Below are 17,839 nucleotides of genomic sequence, written 5' to 3'. Positions count from 1 at the left end.
AATTTTTTATTTGAAAAAATAATTTTAATATTTACTTTGTTTTGAAATGTCAAGCATGACTAGTGAAAGGTGAGAACTTTTCATGTTAGTCAAAATTGGAACACTGAATTCTTTAAAACTGAGAAGTATTGTTGCAGAGTTGGTAAATCATGATTGCCCTGGAACTTCAGACTCTAGACTTGATCTCCTCAAAGCCTCTAGATTCTAATGGCCTCAGTGGCCAGATAACTAACTACTCCCATGCAAGTACTTTCAGACCTGTGTTCTGCTTTGACTTTGAAGTGAGCATCAGTCATCCATCTCTGTGCTCTGTCTCTTCCTACAAACAGGAATACAAAACAGATTTTCCTCTCATCCCAATTCTAAGGCAATAGCATTCCATTGCAATTCCAAGGTACCACGAAGGGCCCTAATGATGAGGAATGAAGATTTGCTTCAGGGCACAAGCACTTTTGCAGCCTTACTGACCAGCCCTCCCCTTGAGGAGTGGTTTCTGGGCAGCTTTAATTAACAAGCATCTAAGCTGAGGGGAGGGCCTCTGTCTGCCACTGCAAATAATGACTTTATTAACCACTGCTGTAAAAGTGAACCCAGCTCTGCATGTTTTAAGCCTGGAGGGTCTTGGGTGAGCAAAAGCGAGTGATGGGGTGGTCTTACTGAAATATTTATAGTCCTAATGATACTGAGACATATAAACCACTCGCCACAGGCACACAGCCCCAGAAGGACAGAACTTGGTTTTCCACCAAGAACTGATAACCAAACTTATTACTATTTAGCTCTTCCTACTTAACTTGCATCATTTTTCCTATATATTTATTATCCTTTTTTTTTAAATTCTAGAATTCTAGCTATTTATTTTTGTGTATAAAATGAAGATGCGGTCTTCGGAGAGAGTTAAATGACACAGAGACTACTATAAAAATCAGACCTCCAGGACACTCACACCCACCCAAACCCCAGACGTAAATAACACCTAAAAAATGTCTGCCTTCATCCTGCTTGGCTAGATCTTTGGTTTTCACTCAGTTCTCTTTTATGGTTCTGTTCTTGGAGGACATGGTATGTCAACTGTCCAGGCCTCAACGAGTGCTAAGCAGTCAGAACTGGGGATAATTCAGGAGGTACATTACTGGCACAGCCCAGCTAGAGAATCATAAGATATATAAAAATTTTTCTTAATCAACACTTGGTGACATTGCCACTTTTTTCTTCAAAGACAGTTGCCAATTAAAGAATTCCTAAGTCCTGATTTATGCCTCAATCAAGCATCTATGCTCTGTTAAATAAACATTTTAAAAGGCACAGAAAGTAGGAAGTAAAATGCCTGTTTTAATTATTCTACTGCCTCATGTTCACCTCCAGAATCCCAACTGCATCCAGAAAATGGGTTTCTCAAAAGAGTGGCTAAAATGGAAGTAAGTTACAGCAGTACCATCTTTGGGTAGGTAAGGTAGAAGAATTCCTGGAGAGGAAGGAAAAAGAATAGAGACTGAGCAGCCTTTTGAAAGGAAAAATGTGCTTTTCTGTTTACCAGTACAATTAGTGTAGGTACAGAGGAATGAGAATTTTCAGAGATTATTAATAAAAAATTGCTCTGAGAAATTTTCACAATACATGTCAAAAATTTAAGTGGGCATATCTTTCAGACAAGAAATTGTATTTGGAATGTTATTTTAAGGAAATAATAAGAAATCCATGCAAAGAGGAAGCTATTTATATTAAATAAGGAGTTGGCTCAATTATGATACATCCGTGCACTGCAATATTTTGCAGGCAGTTAAGATTATTATGGGAGGACCGTTGAATGACAGGGGAAAAAAAAGGTCTCTACATGTCTTTAAGTAGAAATATTGGGTTGGCCAAAAAGTTCGTGTGGATTTTTCCATAAGATGGTATCAAGAATGCCAATGAACTCTTTAGCCAAACCAATACGTTTATGACACCTTGTAAACAGTATAGGCATCATCAAAAGTCTGTTTAAAAGCACCCACATGAATACACACACACAGAAAAGCCTGAAAACGTTACACTTTTGCTTTCCTCTATATTTTCTGTAGTACTGTTTTTGTGCGTTTTTTATACTCTTCTACCAGCAATATCTATTATTTCGGTAATAAGGAAAAAACGGTCTATGTTATATTTTAAAAACACAAGGCTTAAAGGAAACAGCGTGGAACAGAAGAAAGAGCACAGGAAGGGCCTGGGCGCCCATCTCGCCTCTGTCATGCATTCCTGGGTCCCAGCAGAGCAGTGGGCTTCTCTAGACCTGTGTTCCTGTCTTTGAAAAGTAAAGATGGTGGAGTTGGTGTGGTGAAATTTAGAGACAGCAAAACAAAGGACAGATAGCCAAGAGATATTTTTGAAAGGCCCTTTCAGCAGAGGCTGAGAAAAGCACAAATGATACATCTTATTTCCTCAACCATAAAATAAGGGGAAATTAGTTTTACTAATGAGAATACTTCAACATGTGATTGAAGCAAGTAAAAAGGTCAAAAGAGAGGAAGTATCTAGTGAAATAATACTGATCAGATTTTTTTGCATTTTCTTCATGTAGTTTTGCTGGTGACCGGAATACAATCTAATCAAGAAATGACGAAGAAAATGAAAAGGCCCAAATTCAGTAAGTAAAGCTGCAATTCCTCACTAGTACAAGACTTGTGTCTTCCATGTGGAAGACTGTCACACTCGTCTCAGTTAATTTGGAAAGTTTAGGGTTTTTTTGTTTGTTTGTTTTGGGGTTGAGTTTTATTTTCTTATCCCAATTACTTTGCACTCAGACTAATTATGATTCTTAGTACCCTTTGGACTGTAGCCCACCAGGCTCCTCTGTCCATTGGATTTTTCGGGCAAGAATACTGGAGTGGGTTGTCATTTCCTTCTCCAGAGGTTCTTCCTGATCCAGGGATTGAACCGATGTCTCCTGTGTCTCCTGCATTAGCAGGTGAATTCTTTACCCACTGAGCCATCAGAGAAGTCCATTATTTGTTGTATTTTATTCCAAAAAGCATTTGAAATACAAGTTCTTATTTTAGGGTAGATATGTTTCACTATATTAGAAAAATTCAAAATGTACATACAAAGCCAGACAACACTGTGTCTCTATGACTAATCTGAAGTAGGCATTTTTCTGCCATGGAAATGCTGTCTCAATTCCCCACACCAGAAAATTCAGTCTGGCTAATGCAAAAATCCAGCAAAGCTGCCCACCTTCCAGCATGCCCTGGGATCAGTGGATAATCTCACAAAAAAATTCACACCCCATCAGTGATACGAGAAATAATTAATTTCATTTTTGGCTTCTAGTTAAGATTAGACAACAGAAAATCCAAAATAACCATAGAGTAAATACAACTGAAGTTCCTTTCTCTCTCCTATAAACATAGTCTAGGCTTTTATGGAAGTTTCACAATCTTCGGGGACCCGCACTCCTTCTATTTTGCCGTTCTGCTTTTCCCAACATGGCTCTCAACTCATTGTCCAAAATAGCTACCTCAGCTCCATCCAGCATGTCCACATTCCAGTCAGTATGAAGGGATGAAGAAGGTGACATATTTACTCCCTTTAAAGATAAGTCCAGGAAGTCAAATACACCACTTCGACTTAAATACCATTGACCAGCATTCAGGGAGAATAGAAAGGTCTTGATTTCAAGAATCTACATGCCCCCTAAATGCAAGGTGTTCTATTATTAGGAAAGGAGAGAAAATAGATGTGGGGGTGGGGGGACTAGCAGAATGGGACAGAAATGGGAAATCTCACACTCAAATATTCTGAGCACACTGAACTACCTGGATGTGAATTTGTAGACTCGATGGAGGCTTGGATTAAGGTATATTTAAGAAGGACCATAAAAGAAAGACTTGAGGTACATTCAGTGTTCTGTGCTCTCTACAACAGAAACTTCTGTTTAGGCATTAGATTTAGGTGCCTTGAAATCAGCAACATTAAAATTCTGAAATAGAAGAAGAGATGTTTCACGCAGCATTTTTTTTTTCTGTTCCTTTAAGCCGTTTGTGCATGACTTCCTGTTGAAATGAGACCAAAAGGGCAGCCATCCACAGCCTCCTAGCCTGAAATACTAAAAAGGAATTAGTTGTTTATTTATTCCTGTCAAGGCTGAGAGCCAAGAGAATTGGCCCAGGGGCAGACGTGTGTTCAAAACAGTGATTGGGTTAATATGGAAACAAATGCACACCCAAGTATGAATTCCTTTGGATTGTTTCCAGTATCTTCATTGACTCATATACAAAAATCATGAAAGATTCCATGATTACCATGACAACAGTTTTCAGTGACTATGGAAGTCTGTGCTAAACGACCCAAGGGGAAACCTCTTAGAGAGATCTCAAATGGATTGAATTTCTGATATGCTAAATTCTAACCTTATTCACAAAATCTCCCTAGTGAGACAGCATTTTTGAGTCAATATATGCATGAAGTTTTTTCTCTAATTAGAAACTCTGTCACAGTCATTAAAAAGGGGGAAGATAGATACAAGGAAAGTAATAGGATATTCCCAAAGTATGGTGATATCTGATTCTTTACTTCAGGAGTATTTCCAAATTGTAGTCTACAGCTTGAGCCCAAAGTAATTTTCATTTTTTCTATTCAACGTTGTTAATCTGCCACTGGGGCAGGTGACTGATAGCAAGAGAGGCACATCATTCATTCATTTGACAAGTACTGATTTGGTGCCAGGTACTGTTAAACTCTCAGATACAACAGTGATTGAGACTCAGACTTTGCCCTCACAGAGCTCAAAATCTAGAGAGGAAGAAAGGCAAGTCACCAGGCAACTATGATGTCTTATATATATGCTAGGCCTTGGGAGCTAAAGGTACTCCAAGAATATAGAGAAAAAAGTTATGTATCTGGGAGGGTTTCCTGGAGGAAGTGACACGCCAACACTGATATCTGAAGGCCAAATAGGGATTGATCAGGCAAACATGAAGAGAAAGAGTGTTAGAAAGGAAAAAAAGCATCTCCAAGGCCTAAAGAACAGAAGGAGCTAAAAAATCAGTTTAGTATCACCGAAGTTTAGAGCGGGAGGCAGATGTGTTGAGATGAGAGATGGAGGGGTAAGCAGGCACCAGATCACAAAGAGCTTTGTTACTGTATTCAGCAATTTGCAGTTCATCATGAGGGCAATGGGGAGCATTTCAGTGCAGGTTATTTAGGCTCAATTAGCAGAAATCCAGGAGAAGGCAATGGCACCCCACTCCAGTACTCTTGCCTGGAAAATCCCATGGACGGAAGAGCCTGGTGGACTGCAGTCCATGGGGTCGCTGAGGGTCAGGCATGACTGAGGGACTTCACTTCCACTTTTCACTTTCATGCATTGGAGAAGGAAATGGCAACCCACTCCAGTGTTCTTGCCTGGAGAATCCCAAGGACGGGGGAGCCTGGTGGGCTGCCGTCTATGGGGTCGCACAGAGTTGGACATGACTTAAGCGACTTAGCAGCAGTAGCAGCAGCAGAAATCCAAGGGCAATTTACGCAAGAAAAAAAAGGAGATTTGGGCAGGACAGGAAGTATCTTGTAGAACCCAAGGCTGGAAGGGCAGATGGAACTCACTGGGACTGTACCCCAGGCAGAAAGACCCCAAGAATTGGTGCCGCTACTCCTCTCTATATATCTGCCTCACTGCCCAAGCCCCCACCCGCCCAGCCCACCCCCCGCCAACTCTGCTTCATGCGGACCATGTCTCTCAGTCCTGATTTCAAATCCCTGAGAGAGAAACTCTAACTGCAGCAGCATAGGCTGGGAGGATGGTTTTCAAAGAAGAGTAGAATGATTAGGGTTGTGTTAGGGAAGTAAAACAATCCTGCCAGCAAAAAGCAACAAAATCCCTTCCAAATATATGAAGAGAGAAGAGAGAGAACACAATATATTAGTGAGTCAGTACTACACATAGACATGTGTCTACAGATAGGATGAAAGTACCTACCAAGTCTCGACAGAATTTCACACCAACAGTGAAGTGGAAGACAGAACAATTACAACTTATCTTAATCCCAGGAAAGACAAATGCATGTACCTGCTGTGTCTTTGTATATCCAGAGAGCCCTAAGCTCCTTCTGGAGCTAAGTATCTAAGGATCAGAAGTCTGGAGACCTTGCACTCTGATGCCTGGTGAAATTTGAGAGACACTAGATTAGATGCACATAAGGTCAGGGCTGCTTATAGACACAAATGTGAAACCACGGTTCTTTCAGTGCACTCCGTTTCTCTCCTGGCCCACCCTCAGTTCTCCCCAGTGTTTATTCAGGACTAAAAATCTTCACCACCCAGAGGGCTCAAGGTAAGATAACAAGGGAGAGGTCATCTGAGAGTTTTGCTCAGTGGACAGTTTACTGACACCAATTTGCATGTAGAACTACTTTCTGCTCCTGAAGATCTAGTGATCAGACATGGTGCCATGAGTTGGCAGAGCCAGATCTGAAATTCAGGTCTCTGTGAGGCTCAAGCCCAGATGCCTTCCCAGTGCCTTGTCCCAGACTAGCCAGAATTTAGGAATGAAGTATCTGGTTGACCAAAAAGTTCATTTGGATTTTTCTGTACCATCTTATGGAAAAACCCGAATGACTTTTTTTGGTTAACCCAATATCTGTTGTTTAGAAGCAGATGAGGTGCTAAGATAATCAAGTGCTGACGAAATAGGAAATAAAAGAGATGTGGGACAATAGAGGAAATGTGGGAAAAGGAGTTTCTTCCTTTGACTTGGCCTGAGACCTTGGGCCACACTTGTGTATCTCCTGTCTCTGCAGAGGGTTACCGTTACTTTAGGTAATTGTCACTTTCTCTCCTTACTTCCTCCGCTTTCTCATTTCTTTTTCTTCTCAATTCTTTTTTCTTCCATTTCTTTGGTCTACCCATCGCCTCCCAGGGGCCCCTTTGGATGTTGCTCAGCTTCATTGGCGGACCTTTGGACCAAGAAGGTAGTACGTGTTGAAAATAATCTCACATGGGGGTTTTACAGAAGGGAAAGCAAAGATAAAAACAGTGGAACTAGTTCTTGCAGCCCTGCTCCTCCCACTCATGTATGACCATTCATTCCAGGCCAGCATTTTGCTGTCATGTACAGAGCTGTATTGGGTACAATTTTCTTCTGTCACTTGGCTTATCACATGACCTTACTTTATACATCAAATCAAGTGTGATTCCGAACTGCCAATTGCCAAGGGCTGAGATATTAAAATTCCCTCATGAGTGGGCTTCCTCCTGCCCAGCTCCAGTCCTCGGGAGCCTTGTACAATCTACAGCATTCAGGGAGAGCCCCTGCACTGCTCAGTGTCCAAACCCACGTTACTCCTAGAAGCTGAATAGCTCACCTGTTTCATAAATGGTGGGATCTTGGAAATGTGGGGAAGCCTCATGCCTAAGGTTCTACCCAGAGGGGCACCACCCCAGGTATTGTCCCAAAGTGATGCTCACCCAAGGCAACTGTTAGGGAACAGAGGCCTTTCCCTTACTGGGACCTACCCGCTCACTCCCACCTCCCAGTCGTGGAAGGTCATTTTCTCTCCATCACTCTTTGGACTGGCCAAGCCTAATCCCTCAAACAAGAAGGATTTAGAGTACCTAATTCCCAAAGCCTTGAGGGAGGGTTGCCAGGTAACCCCTGCCCTCTCTCTTGCAAGCATGAGCCCCAAATAGGAGAACACAAAAATCTGACTACCTCCTTGGAACAGTAAGAGGGGAAAATACAATAAAAATAAGCATGTGAGTATGAAGAAGGAAATGGCAACTCACTCCAGTAGTCTCGCCTGGGAAATCCCATGGACAAAGGAGCCTGGCAGGCTACAGTCCGTGAGGTTGCACAGTCAGACATGACTGAGCACACGCACACAAATGTCTTAGTAAATTAACCTGCTGTATGGTGCCGAGTAAAGTTTACCATTCTGAACAAAATGAGAGTTTTATCAAGTTTTTTACACAGGTGACTTTTTCAAGGCTCTCATTTTCCTGCTACGTTTTGGAGCCATAGATCCAACCTTACCCACAGGCACGTCACTGACATATTTAATCAGCATAAACCTAGTAACACAGTTTCTAACAAATGGCCAAAATGCGGTTGCATTTTTCTTGATCGTTGAAGACTACAAATAAAGGTTGAAGGATTTAATTGTGTTCATGAAACTCTTCTCCTAAAGTAGTCAAGATACCTTGTGGATTTTAAGGATTAACTTCATTTATGTGTAGATTTCACCTTCAAAAAAGGCTTTCTCTTCAACTTATGAGCTTTTTAGCCCATACTGTAATAAACACATCATACTTTTCCCCATAAGTTATGGGGAACAGCTCTAGCAAAGTCCCTGACTGGCAGAGTTCCTATGCTAGAGAGAGAAAAGCTTTTAAGTTGCAAAATCTCTTCCATAGCATTTCTACATGTAAGGAAGCCCCAGGAGAGCTCCAGAAGCATCGGACTCAGTCTAAAGTGGGGTCAGATGAGATAGTGTTACCCAGGTGAGAGTGGTGATGATTAACTCCAAAACATTATTGCCTGCCCATTCTGCAAAGTCTCTGACTTTACTGAGCACCCGATCTCACATAGGGTAAAATAAAATTGTGCACAGGAAAGCCTTCCTGGACCCAACAGCCACTGCCAACACACCAAAAACCAGTTTACATGGCTCCAGGGTACGCTACACTTCCTCTACTGTTGACTTACTGCACTTTATTATAAGAGCTTTAAAAAATATATATGTATATATATATGTAATCTGTCTTTTCAACTAGATCAAAATCACCATGAACTCATAATTAGTGCTCATTAGGTATTTGCTGGATGAATGGATCAACAGCAGAATGAAATAGAACAACAGCAGTGAAACAAAACACTATAAAATAAAGCAAAATGTGGTAAAGGCTACAAAAGAATAATAAGGGGACTACAATAGGATTCAAAGGGCTCCCAGGTGACACCAGTGGTAAAGAACTCACCTGCCAATGCAGAAGGCATCAAAGACTTGGGTTCGATCCCTGGGTCAGGAAGATCTCCTGGAGGAGGGCATGGCAATTCACCCCAGTACTCTTGCCTGGAGAATCCCATGGACAGAGGAGCTTGGTGGGCCACAGTCCATGGGGTCACAGAGAGTCAGACATGACTGAAAAGACTTAGCACACACATATGATAGGATTCATACTGGTTTCTTGAAGGAGTATTTGAGATAGGACATGAAAAATCAATGGAATTTTACAGCCAGAGATAGGTGGGAAGGCTTTCTAGGCTTTCCATACATCATGAGTGAGATGGCATCGGGAAATAGTGAGTGGCATGATTTGGCTTGACTGTTGGGGCATCATGGGAGATGCAGCTGGAAGATGGATTAGGACTAGGTAATGTCAGTCTGAGAAGCTTTGTTCTTTGCCATTCTTTAGAGGGTGGGGACACTGAGAGTGTTCTGAGCAGGAAATCTACATGATGAAGATAACAGTCTGCAAGATAAACAACAGCAAGATATTCCCTGCAGGCAGTGAAACCACATTCTGAAATATTTCCATTATACTGGACTCTGTTGAAATAGTCTTAGCTTGGGGTGAAATGTATTACCTTTTACTCAGTTCTCTCCAGTAAGTTAACCTTAATACCATGTAAAGCATGGAACTATTTTTGCAATCGACCTTGAAGGGGTGGATAATTCCCAGAGGTACTACCTCAGTATGAGGAGGTAACTGTTCTGCTGCTGGTGCTGCTACTGCTAAGTCGTGTCCAACTCTGTGCGACCCCATATACGGCAACCCACAAGGCTCCCCCATCCCTGGGATTCTCCAGGCAAGAACACTGGAGCAGGTTGCCATTTCCTTCTCCAATGAAAGTGAAAAGTGAAAGTAAAGTCGCTCAGTCGTGTTCGACTCTTAGTGACCCCATGGACGGCAGCCTACCAGGCTCCTCAGTCCATGGGATTTTCCAGGCAAGAGTACTGGAGTGGGGTGCCATTGCCTTCTCCGGTAACTGTTCTGGGACTCGGTTATTGATAGTATTGGAGCTATTGAAGACATACACCTCTGTGAGTGTAGGATTTGGTATAGCACACACACAGCTTCCTCACTGAGCTCATATGTTGTCAGCTGTAGCAACTGGTAAGTAACCCCCAATGTTTTCTTGCTCTTTAGGTGTTGGTACCAAGAACACACTTGGTTCCAACACGAGTGTCTTCACACAGACTCGTGCCTGTGCCCTCTCTCAAACCATGAAAAAGGACGTGGATTAACTTCTAGTCCTCCTTCTGGTGTGTAGGTGAGAAAGAAGGCCAACTCTCTGCTACAGAATTTTAGTTGAATAAATTTTACTATGGCAATCCTCAGAAATAATAGACAAAGAATGCAAGGAAAATTGCACTAGAAGAGTTGCCTTGCAAGTGTTTGGGATAAATGCACAGATGTGTACAGATACACACAAATGCACACTAACACACTCACACAGACAACCTATTTACAAGACATTTCCTGTATTCACCCACTGCTGCTGCTGCTGCTGCTAAGTCGCTTCAGTTGTGTCTGACTCTGTGTGACCCCATAGACGGAAGCCCACCAGGCTCCCCCGTCCCTGGGATTCTCCAGGCAAGAACACTGGAGTGGGTTGCCATTTCCTTCTCCAATGCATGAAAGTGAAAAGTCAAAGTGAAGTCACTCAGTCATGTCCGACCTTCAGCGACCCCATGGACTGCAGCCATCCAGGCTCCTCCATCCACAGGATTTTCCAGGCAAGAGTACTGGAGTAGGATGCCAAAAAGAATGCAAGGAAAATTGCACTAGAAGAGTTGCCTTGCAAGTGTTCGCGATAAATGCACAGCTGTGTACAGATACACACAAATGCACACTAACACACCCACACAGACAACCTATTAACAAGACATTTCCTGTATTCACCCACTAGTGGTTGCCAATGATCTTTAAGTTCAGAAAAGCCTTGCAGGATTAGAGCAGGGAGGCAACAATTTAGCTTCTTCTCTTCAGTAGTGGGAGAAGCAACCAAGTGGAGCTGGCAAAGCTATGTGCCTGGAGCCCCAGGGCGCAGGTTCAGGGCCTGGCTCTGCTACTTGGCACCTGAGCTTGAACAAGCAAACTTCTCTCTCTGGAAAATAAGGACAACATGCCTCTCAGAGTTTTGTAAGAGTCAAGTGAAAATTATTTATTACAGTCCTTTCTAAATTAAAAGTGGGTTACTTTTAGGCACAGCCCTGGCGGTCCAGTGGTTAAGACTCCACACTCCAGACTCCACACCCCACACTGCAGGCAACAGGTTCTATCCCTGGTCAGGGAACTAAGCTCTCATATGCCTTGTGGTGCAGCCAAAAATTTTTTAAAGAGTAGGTTATTTTTAGACATACAAATTTCTGCAATTGCCCAAAAGCTGTGTCACCACAGGCATATTAACCTCTGTCATTCAATCACTCTTTTATCTGAGGTGTATGGATGAAAGTGTTTTCTCAAGGCTGACAAAAACACTGGCTAGAAGGACCAATCTTTATAGGCTTTTTGACATGCTTAGAGCCGGAGCTTGGATTTGTTTATTGAGGCAAGTGTCTGTGACTAGCTTTGTCTTTATAAACCATTTTCATCATATATCCTAGGTTTCCCTCAACTGTTGCATCCTGAGAAATCTTTTATACAAAGGGGAAAATACTTATTTAACCCCCAACACTCCCCATGGAGGGGACTATGGAAAGGCCTTAAAGATTTTGGAATTTTTCCTAAAGGCAGCAAAAAGGTACTGATAGCTTTTGACCAGAGATTCAACATGGTCATCTAGCAGTCACACTCCTGGGTATATATCTGGACAAAATTGTAATTGAAAAAGATACATGCATCCCTACATTCATAGCAGCACAATTTACAATAGCCAAAATATGCAAACAACCTAAATGTCCACCAATAGATGAATGGATAGAGAAAATGTGGTGTGTCCCTATATATACAATGGAATACTACTCAGCCGTAAAAAGAGGAAAATAATGCCATTTGCAGCAACATGGATGGATGTAGAGATTATCACCCTAAGTGAAGTAAGTCAGACAGAGAAAGACAGATATCATAGATATCACCCATATGTGGAATCTCAAATACAACACAAATGAACTTATCAGTGAAATGGAAACAGACTCACAGAGATGGAGAAGAGACTTGCACTTGCCAAGAGGGAGGAGGTGAGTGAGGGAAGGACTGGGCATTTGGGGTTGGCAGGTGCAAACTATTATGTATAGGATGGCGGCTTCCCTGTTGGCTCACTGGTAAAGAGTCCACCTGCCAATGCAGGAGACGTGGGTTTGATCCCTAGTCCGGGAAGGTGCCACATGCCTCAGGGAAACTAAGCAAGTACTCCACAGGAGAAGCCACCACAGCAAGAAGCCTGAGTACATAACCGGAGAGTAGCCCTCACTCACCGCAACCAGGGCAGAGCCCAGGCAGCAACAAAGACCCAGTGCAGCCTGAATACATACATAAAAAATTTTAAAAACGATTATGTACGGGATGGATAAATAGTAAGGTCCTCCCATATAGCACAGGGAACTATACTCAATATCCTGTGAGAAATGATAATTGAAAAGAATATATATATATATGTATAACTGAGTCACTTTGCTGTACAACAGAAATTAACATGACATTTTAAACCAACTATACTTCAGGAACATAGATTTTTTTTAAAAAAAGATTCAACATAGTCAAAGACTGTTTAAGCAAAACGGAAAAGAATCTTTGCAGAAGAATTTGCTGCCAAGGAAGAATTAACATGATCTGGTCACTGGTGTCAGGATCAAGGAGAAGGAAGCTTTCATCTTAAAATTTTATTTGGTGGTCATTTTGTTTCATTAACGTTTTTGCATGATTTTCTTAAAAATAGAATTTTACTCTAGTTGAATATCACAATCCGACAAAATTAAGTTTCAGATCAAAACTGCTTATGCATAAGTGCTTTTATGTTATAATAATTCTTTCTCATTAACAGCCAGGAGGCAAGCTTATAACAGCCTTCTCTAATTGATGAAATTTGTTTTCCCGAAGCGATGTGGTTTGCCTGGAAAACCACATTCACAGAAAAGATGAACGGAAAATAATCAGGAGATTATAGAGTTTGATTTGGCCTCTACATCATTGGCTTATTGTATGTGACATCATCCAATAATCACTCTATTATTAGGTCAGGCAGAAAACCCAACTTAGAGCAGAAATATCTGCAGTTGTGCCTCTAAGATCCCAATGTTGCATGAAAGTGGAGGCTCAGACAGTACCTGTTTTGCTTCTGAGATCAGTACAGCAGACCCATTGCCTCAGAGAACAACATCTAAAAGTTATCTTCAGTTCTTGCCATCTGGGTTGCAAATGGTTCTCTTTTCCCTGTGTCTAGTGCCAAGGTCCTCTGGGAAGAACAGATTCTGAGATGCCCTCATGTGAGTTCCCTCGAGAAAATGATAACAGCCCTGAGAAGGCGAGGTACCCTTAAGGAATCATATGAGGTGGGAGCAGAGCAAATGGCCAGGAAACAGGTCTCTGAGCAGCTTCCACTCGAGTAGTTCTGGGCTTCCCCAGGAGCTCTGTAACTTCAGCCCAGGGTTCTCTCACTTCCACTCACAAAAGTACACTCAGAAAGGAGTGAAATCAAGCACATATAATCAAGCACATTGGAAGAACAGGGTGCAATGACAAAGCATGTCTAAAGGTCAAATATTTGTTCAATTTGTACAGAAAATTAAGCTGAAGAGAGTGAGCTAATTATAATTTCAGACTGATGGCCAAAATTATTGGAAAATGTGATATCTAAATCCAGCCAACAAGAAGCAGGCATTTGCATCTTTTTGACCACTCTCTGAGTATATGGAACCCACAGTTTATTCCTTTACAGTATTTTCCCGGTCATTTGTGAAGCAGTCTGTTTTCTTGTAACCTTCTAAGAATCTTCCATCCATCCACTTAAGGCCCAAATGAAATGATTTATCTCTGGATTTCCTCTGCATGCTTTTGAACTATCCCACTTTCCAGCTGATAGTTAGCAGAGGCAAATTACTATGTGCAGGACGGGGCTTCCCTGGCGGCTCACGGGTAAAGAATCCACCTGCCAATGCAGGACACACAGGTTTGACCCCTAGTCTGGGCAGATCCCACATGCCTTCCCAGAAGTCTTCCTTTTCTCTCCTTCTCCTCTGTTGTTTAGGTTCCTTTTCATCTATCTTTGTGTTTCCTCTCACAAGTGTGGAAATAATCCTTCCTTCAGAGGAGAAGTCAAAATTAAGGCAGCTCGAGAAGCGTCTGCCTCAGGTCTGAAGGGAGCAGGGAGGCACTGATTTGGCAAGTAAGGCTCAGGGGACAGTGAACGGTACATCTTCCAAAGTACATGAGCGTACACACTTGATTTCATTTTATCCCCCCTCCCACTATCGTGGGGTGAACTAATTCACCAACTGCTAATCCAACTGGATGCAGATAAAGCAGAAGATCTTACTGAAGGGACTGCCCCAGGCCTTTGTGAAAGCAAAATAAAACAAATTCCCCTCAAAGGAAGGGGCTAGTTGAGGGTGGGAATTGATGAGCAGGAAGCAAAATATTCCCATGTGACACTTTCCCCCTTGTCATTTTAAGCCAACTATTTCATGGAAAATTCTACTGCCTGTGCACCTGTCTTGCTGTAGGTTCGATCACTGTATGACACTCACGCAACAAGCTTCTCCGTAGCACCCCATTTACAACTCCAGAAGAGCTGGGTTGGCCTTCCAGGAGGTCCAAAACCTCAAAATGCCAAAGTCACGCCCACATGGAATCCCAAGGCACAGAGCTGTCACTTCCTACTTCACACAACTAAGAGCCAAGAGGGAATCTTTCCTTTTCTTTGCATCCAAGGGAGGAGCTGCATTCAGGAATGGGGCAGTGATCTGCGGAAGGGAGGAGAGTTGAACGCATTTAGTTATACACCCAGTGATCCCACAATTAACCAGTTTAAGGAGAGGCTACTCAGGCATCTTCCATCCTCAAATTGTCTCTTTAAAACAGTGCTCCAAGACTCAAAATAGTCCACGCAGCCTTGAGTATCGGGGTTTAAAAGAACGGAAGATAAAAAGAAAATAACTGGAGAGGAAGCAGCCTGTGGTGGGGAGAATGAAACCACAAAACCATTTTAAGCGCGGCGCTCCCCTCCTCCATGGGGACCACAAATTGTTTTAGCCTGTGATCACACTCAGCCCCCGGGCTCCCAGGAGGACTTCCATGCTGGCCCAGCCCTGTGTGGCCAGGACTGTCTGGGAGGGGTGTTTAGGAAAAGAGCGGGAGCTCTAACTTCAGTCCTCTCTCCAGTCTGAAGGAAACACAGCTCTGATCCATTCAGGTACAAAAGAGTTAAAAAAAAAAAAAAAGTACATTTTGGATACAGCTGGAAACCATTAACAACTCTGAGAGCATCTCAGTAACCCAGTTAGAGGATGGGTGGCCTGGCAGAGATCCGGAATCTATGTTTGTAATCACTGACTCTTACCACTGGGCGGGGCTTTCTTTCCACCGCCCACCCAATGGAGACATCATGGCCATCTTCAACTGTCCAGTCCCTGCCTGCCCCTTCCTTCAAGGGCAACTTCATTTACTAGAAAGTTCTTTTTAGCAAAAAAAAGAAGACTCCATAGAAACCTCCCCTTCAGTTCTTGCTCAGTCCTACTTGCGACTTGCCTCCAAATGCTCTGCCAGGCAGCTCTCGCATCTGGTGGTTTCCAGTTCCCTCCTGCTTACTCTTTGAACGGTTGTTTGTGTTTCAGAGTCTCTTCTAGAGAATACATTCCTAGCTCCTGGGCATCCTCTAGGAGGCCTTTTCATCCAGGAGTTTTGGAGGGAATTTTTTTCAGGAAGACGCAGCCACACCCCCCTTTTAGGTACTTCCAATACAGCATCTACACCATCTTATCCCTAAGCAAGTTTGGGGCTCCAGCAGCCTTGCCAACTGACTACTGCTAGGCTGGCTATGGCGTCACGAGGCCCAAGAGGAGGGAGGCTGAATGAATGGGCTTCCCCAGGATGCCCAATAGGGCAGTCCCCAGCTTTCCACTGAGCCTTGAGGAAGAGGAGGAAAGATGACTCCTACCTTGACCCTGGAGCTAGGACCCAGCCTCAAGGACCAAGACAAAAGATCGCTTTCATTACCTATCTCCCCAGGTCAAAAACTCTCCAACGAGTCCCACCTCGTTCACAGAACACACGCACTCAAGCTGCCTCCTCCTGCCTGGTCCTGCCCATCCCTGTGCTCCCCGCAGCTGGGGTCTCGGCTGCAGTAGGCCCACCTTTTCCTAGCCAGTCCCGCCGCAAAGCCCATGCTCTCTAACTCGCCCTTCCCGAATACCTTTCCTTCCTCCTGCGAGGTTTTCTGAGCATTTCCTCTTTTCCTGGGCTAGCTCCGGAGCATCTGAAAAAGCAGTATTCTCCAGCTGTGGACTCACACTGACATTTCTGGCCACTGGAGTTGGGTCTTTTCCCAGAGTTCTCTACTCCAATTAATTAATTGTTCGATTAAGCACAGGAATGAGCCTCTTGTTCTTGCTCTTAGCAGGTTAAATGCAACGGACAGAGATTGCTCTTTTGGCCTGAGGAACGTCCTAATTACCTCTCTGCTTTCATTATACAGAGGGGATCCAGGATCAGCCCAGGTTCTGGCTTTTAGAGATCAAGTAAATGAATAATTATAACCTAACAGTCACCCCATATATAAGCTGCTACCACAAGGTGTAATCTTGACTTCATTTTGCATTCCCAGCTGTGCCTCAGATCAGTTGTGATGTGAGAGCTGGGAAGATAACGAACGTCGAGTTCATTGTGAAGTGTCCACCAGGATGCCAAGACCCCAGGTACCACGTTTACGGCGCTGACGTCTACGCTTCCTATTCCAGCGTGTGCGGCGCTGCAGTTCACAGGTAGGCAACGCTGAGTTACTTAAGAACGAGCCGCCAGGGTGTGGGCGGGGAGCCCCGGGCGCAGGGCTGCCTGATTAGCAAACAAAAATGGACAACTCTAAATGAGCATTCTGTGTTTTATCTAGCAGCCCCATCCCAGAGGATGACCCAGAACCTGTTCATGGCCCTGGATCTCCTTGCAAATCTCTCTAGAAAGAACTGACTTCTCTTTACACATGAGTGAGAGGGGAGGAGAATCCTACTCTTTTGTGCTCACAACGAAGAAACCAAAGTTCTTGATGATGTAAAAAAATATTTTCTACCTGTATGTGCTGAGCAAGGAAATAATAGGGACGTGACTAAGGAAGGCCCAGAGGTTTAGAGAAGAAATGTCACAGCTCTCGTTGATGGCTGGAGACAAATGGGAACCGGAAACAGTGAAAAGGAGGGGGACAGTGGTCCTGACTGGTCAGCTGTTGGTTTGGGATCCAGGAAGAAGGAAGCATGACTGTGTCACTGCCTAAATGAGGCAGGCAGGCGTGACCTTTGCAGAAGCCTCACACCTCTTTCACTTAGGCGTGGAGTCAAAACACAGGGGAAGGTATGTTTACTGAATATGTTTGATAATAAGGCTGGTGGGTGGATGTCCAGCTCTCTACCTGTGTTGTCTAATTCAGCCCCCACAACTCCCCTGTGTGCTATCTACCACTGTTATCCACCTCTTAAAGGTGAAGAGAGGTTGAATAGCCTTTCTAAAGCCACATCATTGAAAAGTATCAGAGTGGGGATTCAAACTCAAATCAGTACTCCCGCTTCTATTCACTACCCAGCACTGCTTTGAGATGCAGCTCTAAAGTTTGGGCTTGGCTGCCAGATACTGGCTGAAGTTTCTTACTTATTCAAGCCTGTGGCATCTTTTCGCTTTTCTTTATTTGCAAGCCAGTCACTTGATCCTTCAGTTGTATCTCTGC

The 17,839-nt window shown here is 43.4% G+C and overlaps 1 protein-coding gene across 2 annotated transcripts in view; it reads left to right on the top strand.

The window, feature by feature from the left end:
• Positions 1-17,839, top strand: part of VIT (vitrin) — a 125,032-nt gene that overhangs the window by 35,236 nt on the left and 71,957 nt on the right. For both annotated transcript variants that reach the window (XM_070379737.1, XM_005901911.3), the window contains exons 3-4: positions 2,558-2,623; positions 16,733-16,889. In XM_070379737.1, coding sequence (XP_070235838.1) covers positions 2,558-2,623; positions 16,733-16,889 — 223 coding nt within the window. The remainder of the gene's footprint in view (positions 1-2,557; positions 2,624-16,732; positions 16,890-17,839) is intronic.

This window comes from Bos mutus, chromosome 11 (genome assembly GCF_027580195.1).
Source record: "Bos mutus isolate GX-2022 chromosome 11, NWIPB_WYAK_1.1, whole genome shotgun sequence".
Lineage (NCBI taxonomy): Eukaryota > Metazoa > Chordata > Mammalia > Artiodactyla > Bovidae > Bos > Bos mutus.
The sequence above is the reverse complement of the archived record's forward strand: the minus strand, read 5'-3'. Positions and strand labels throughout refer to the sequence as shown.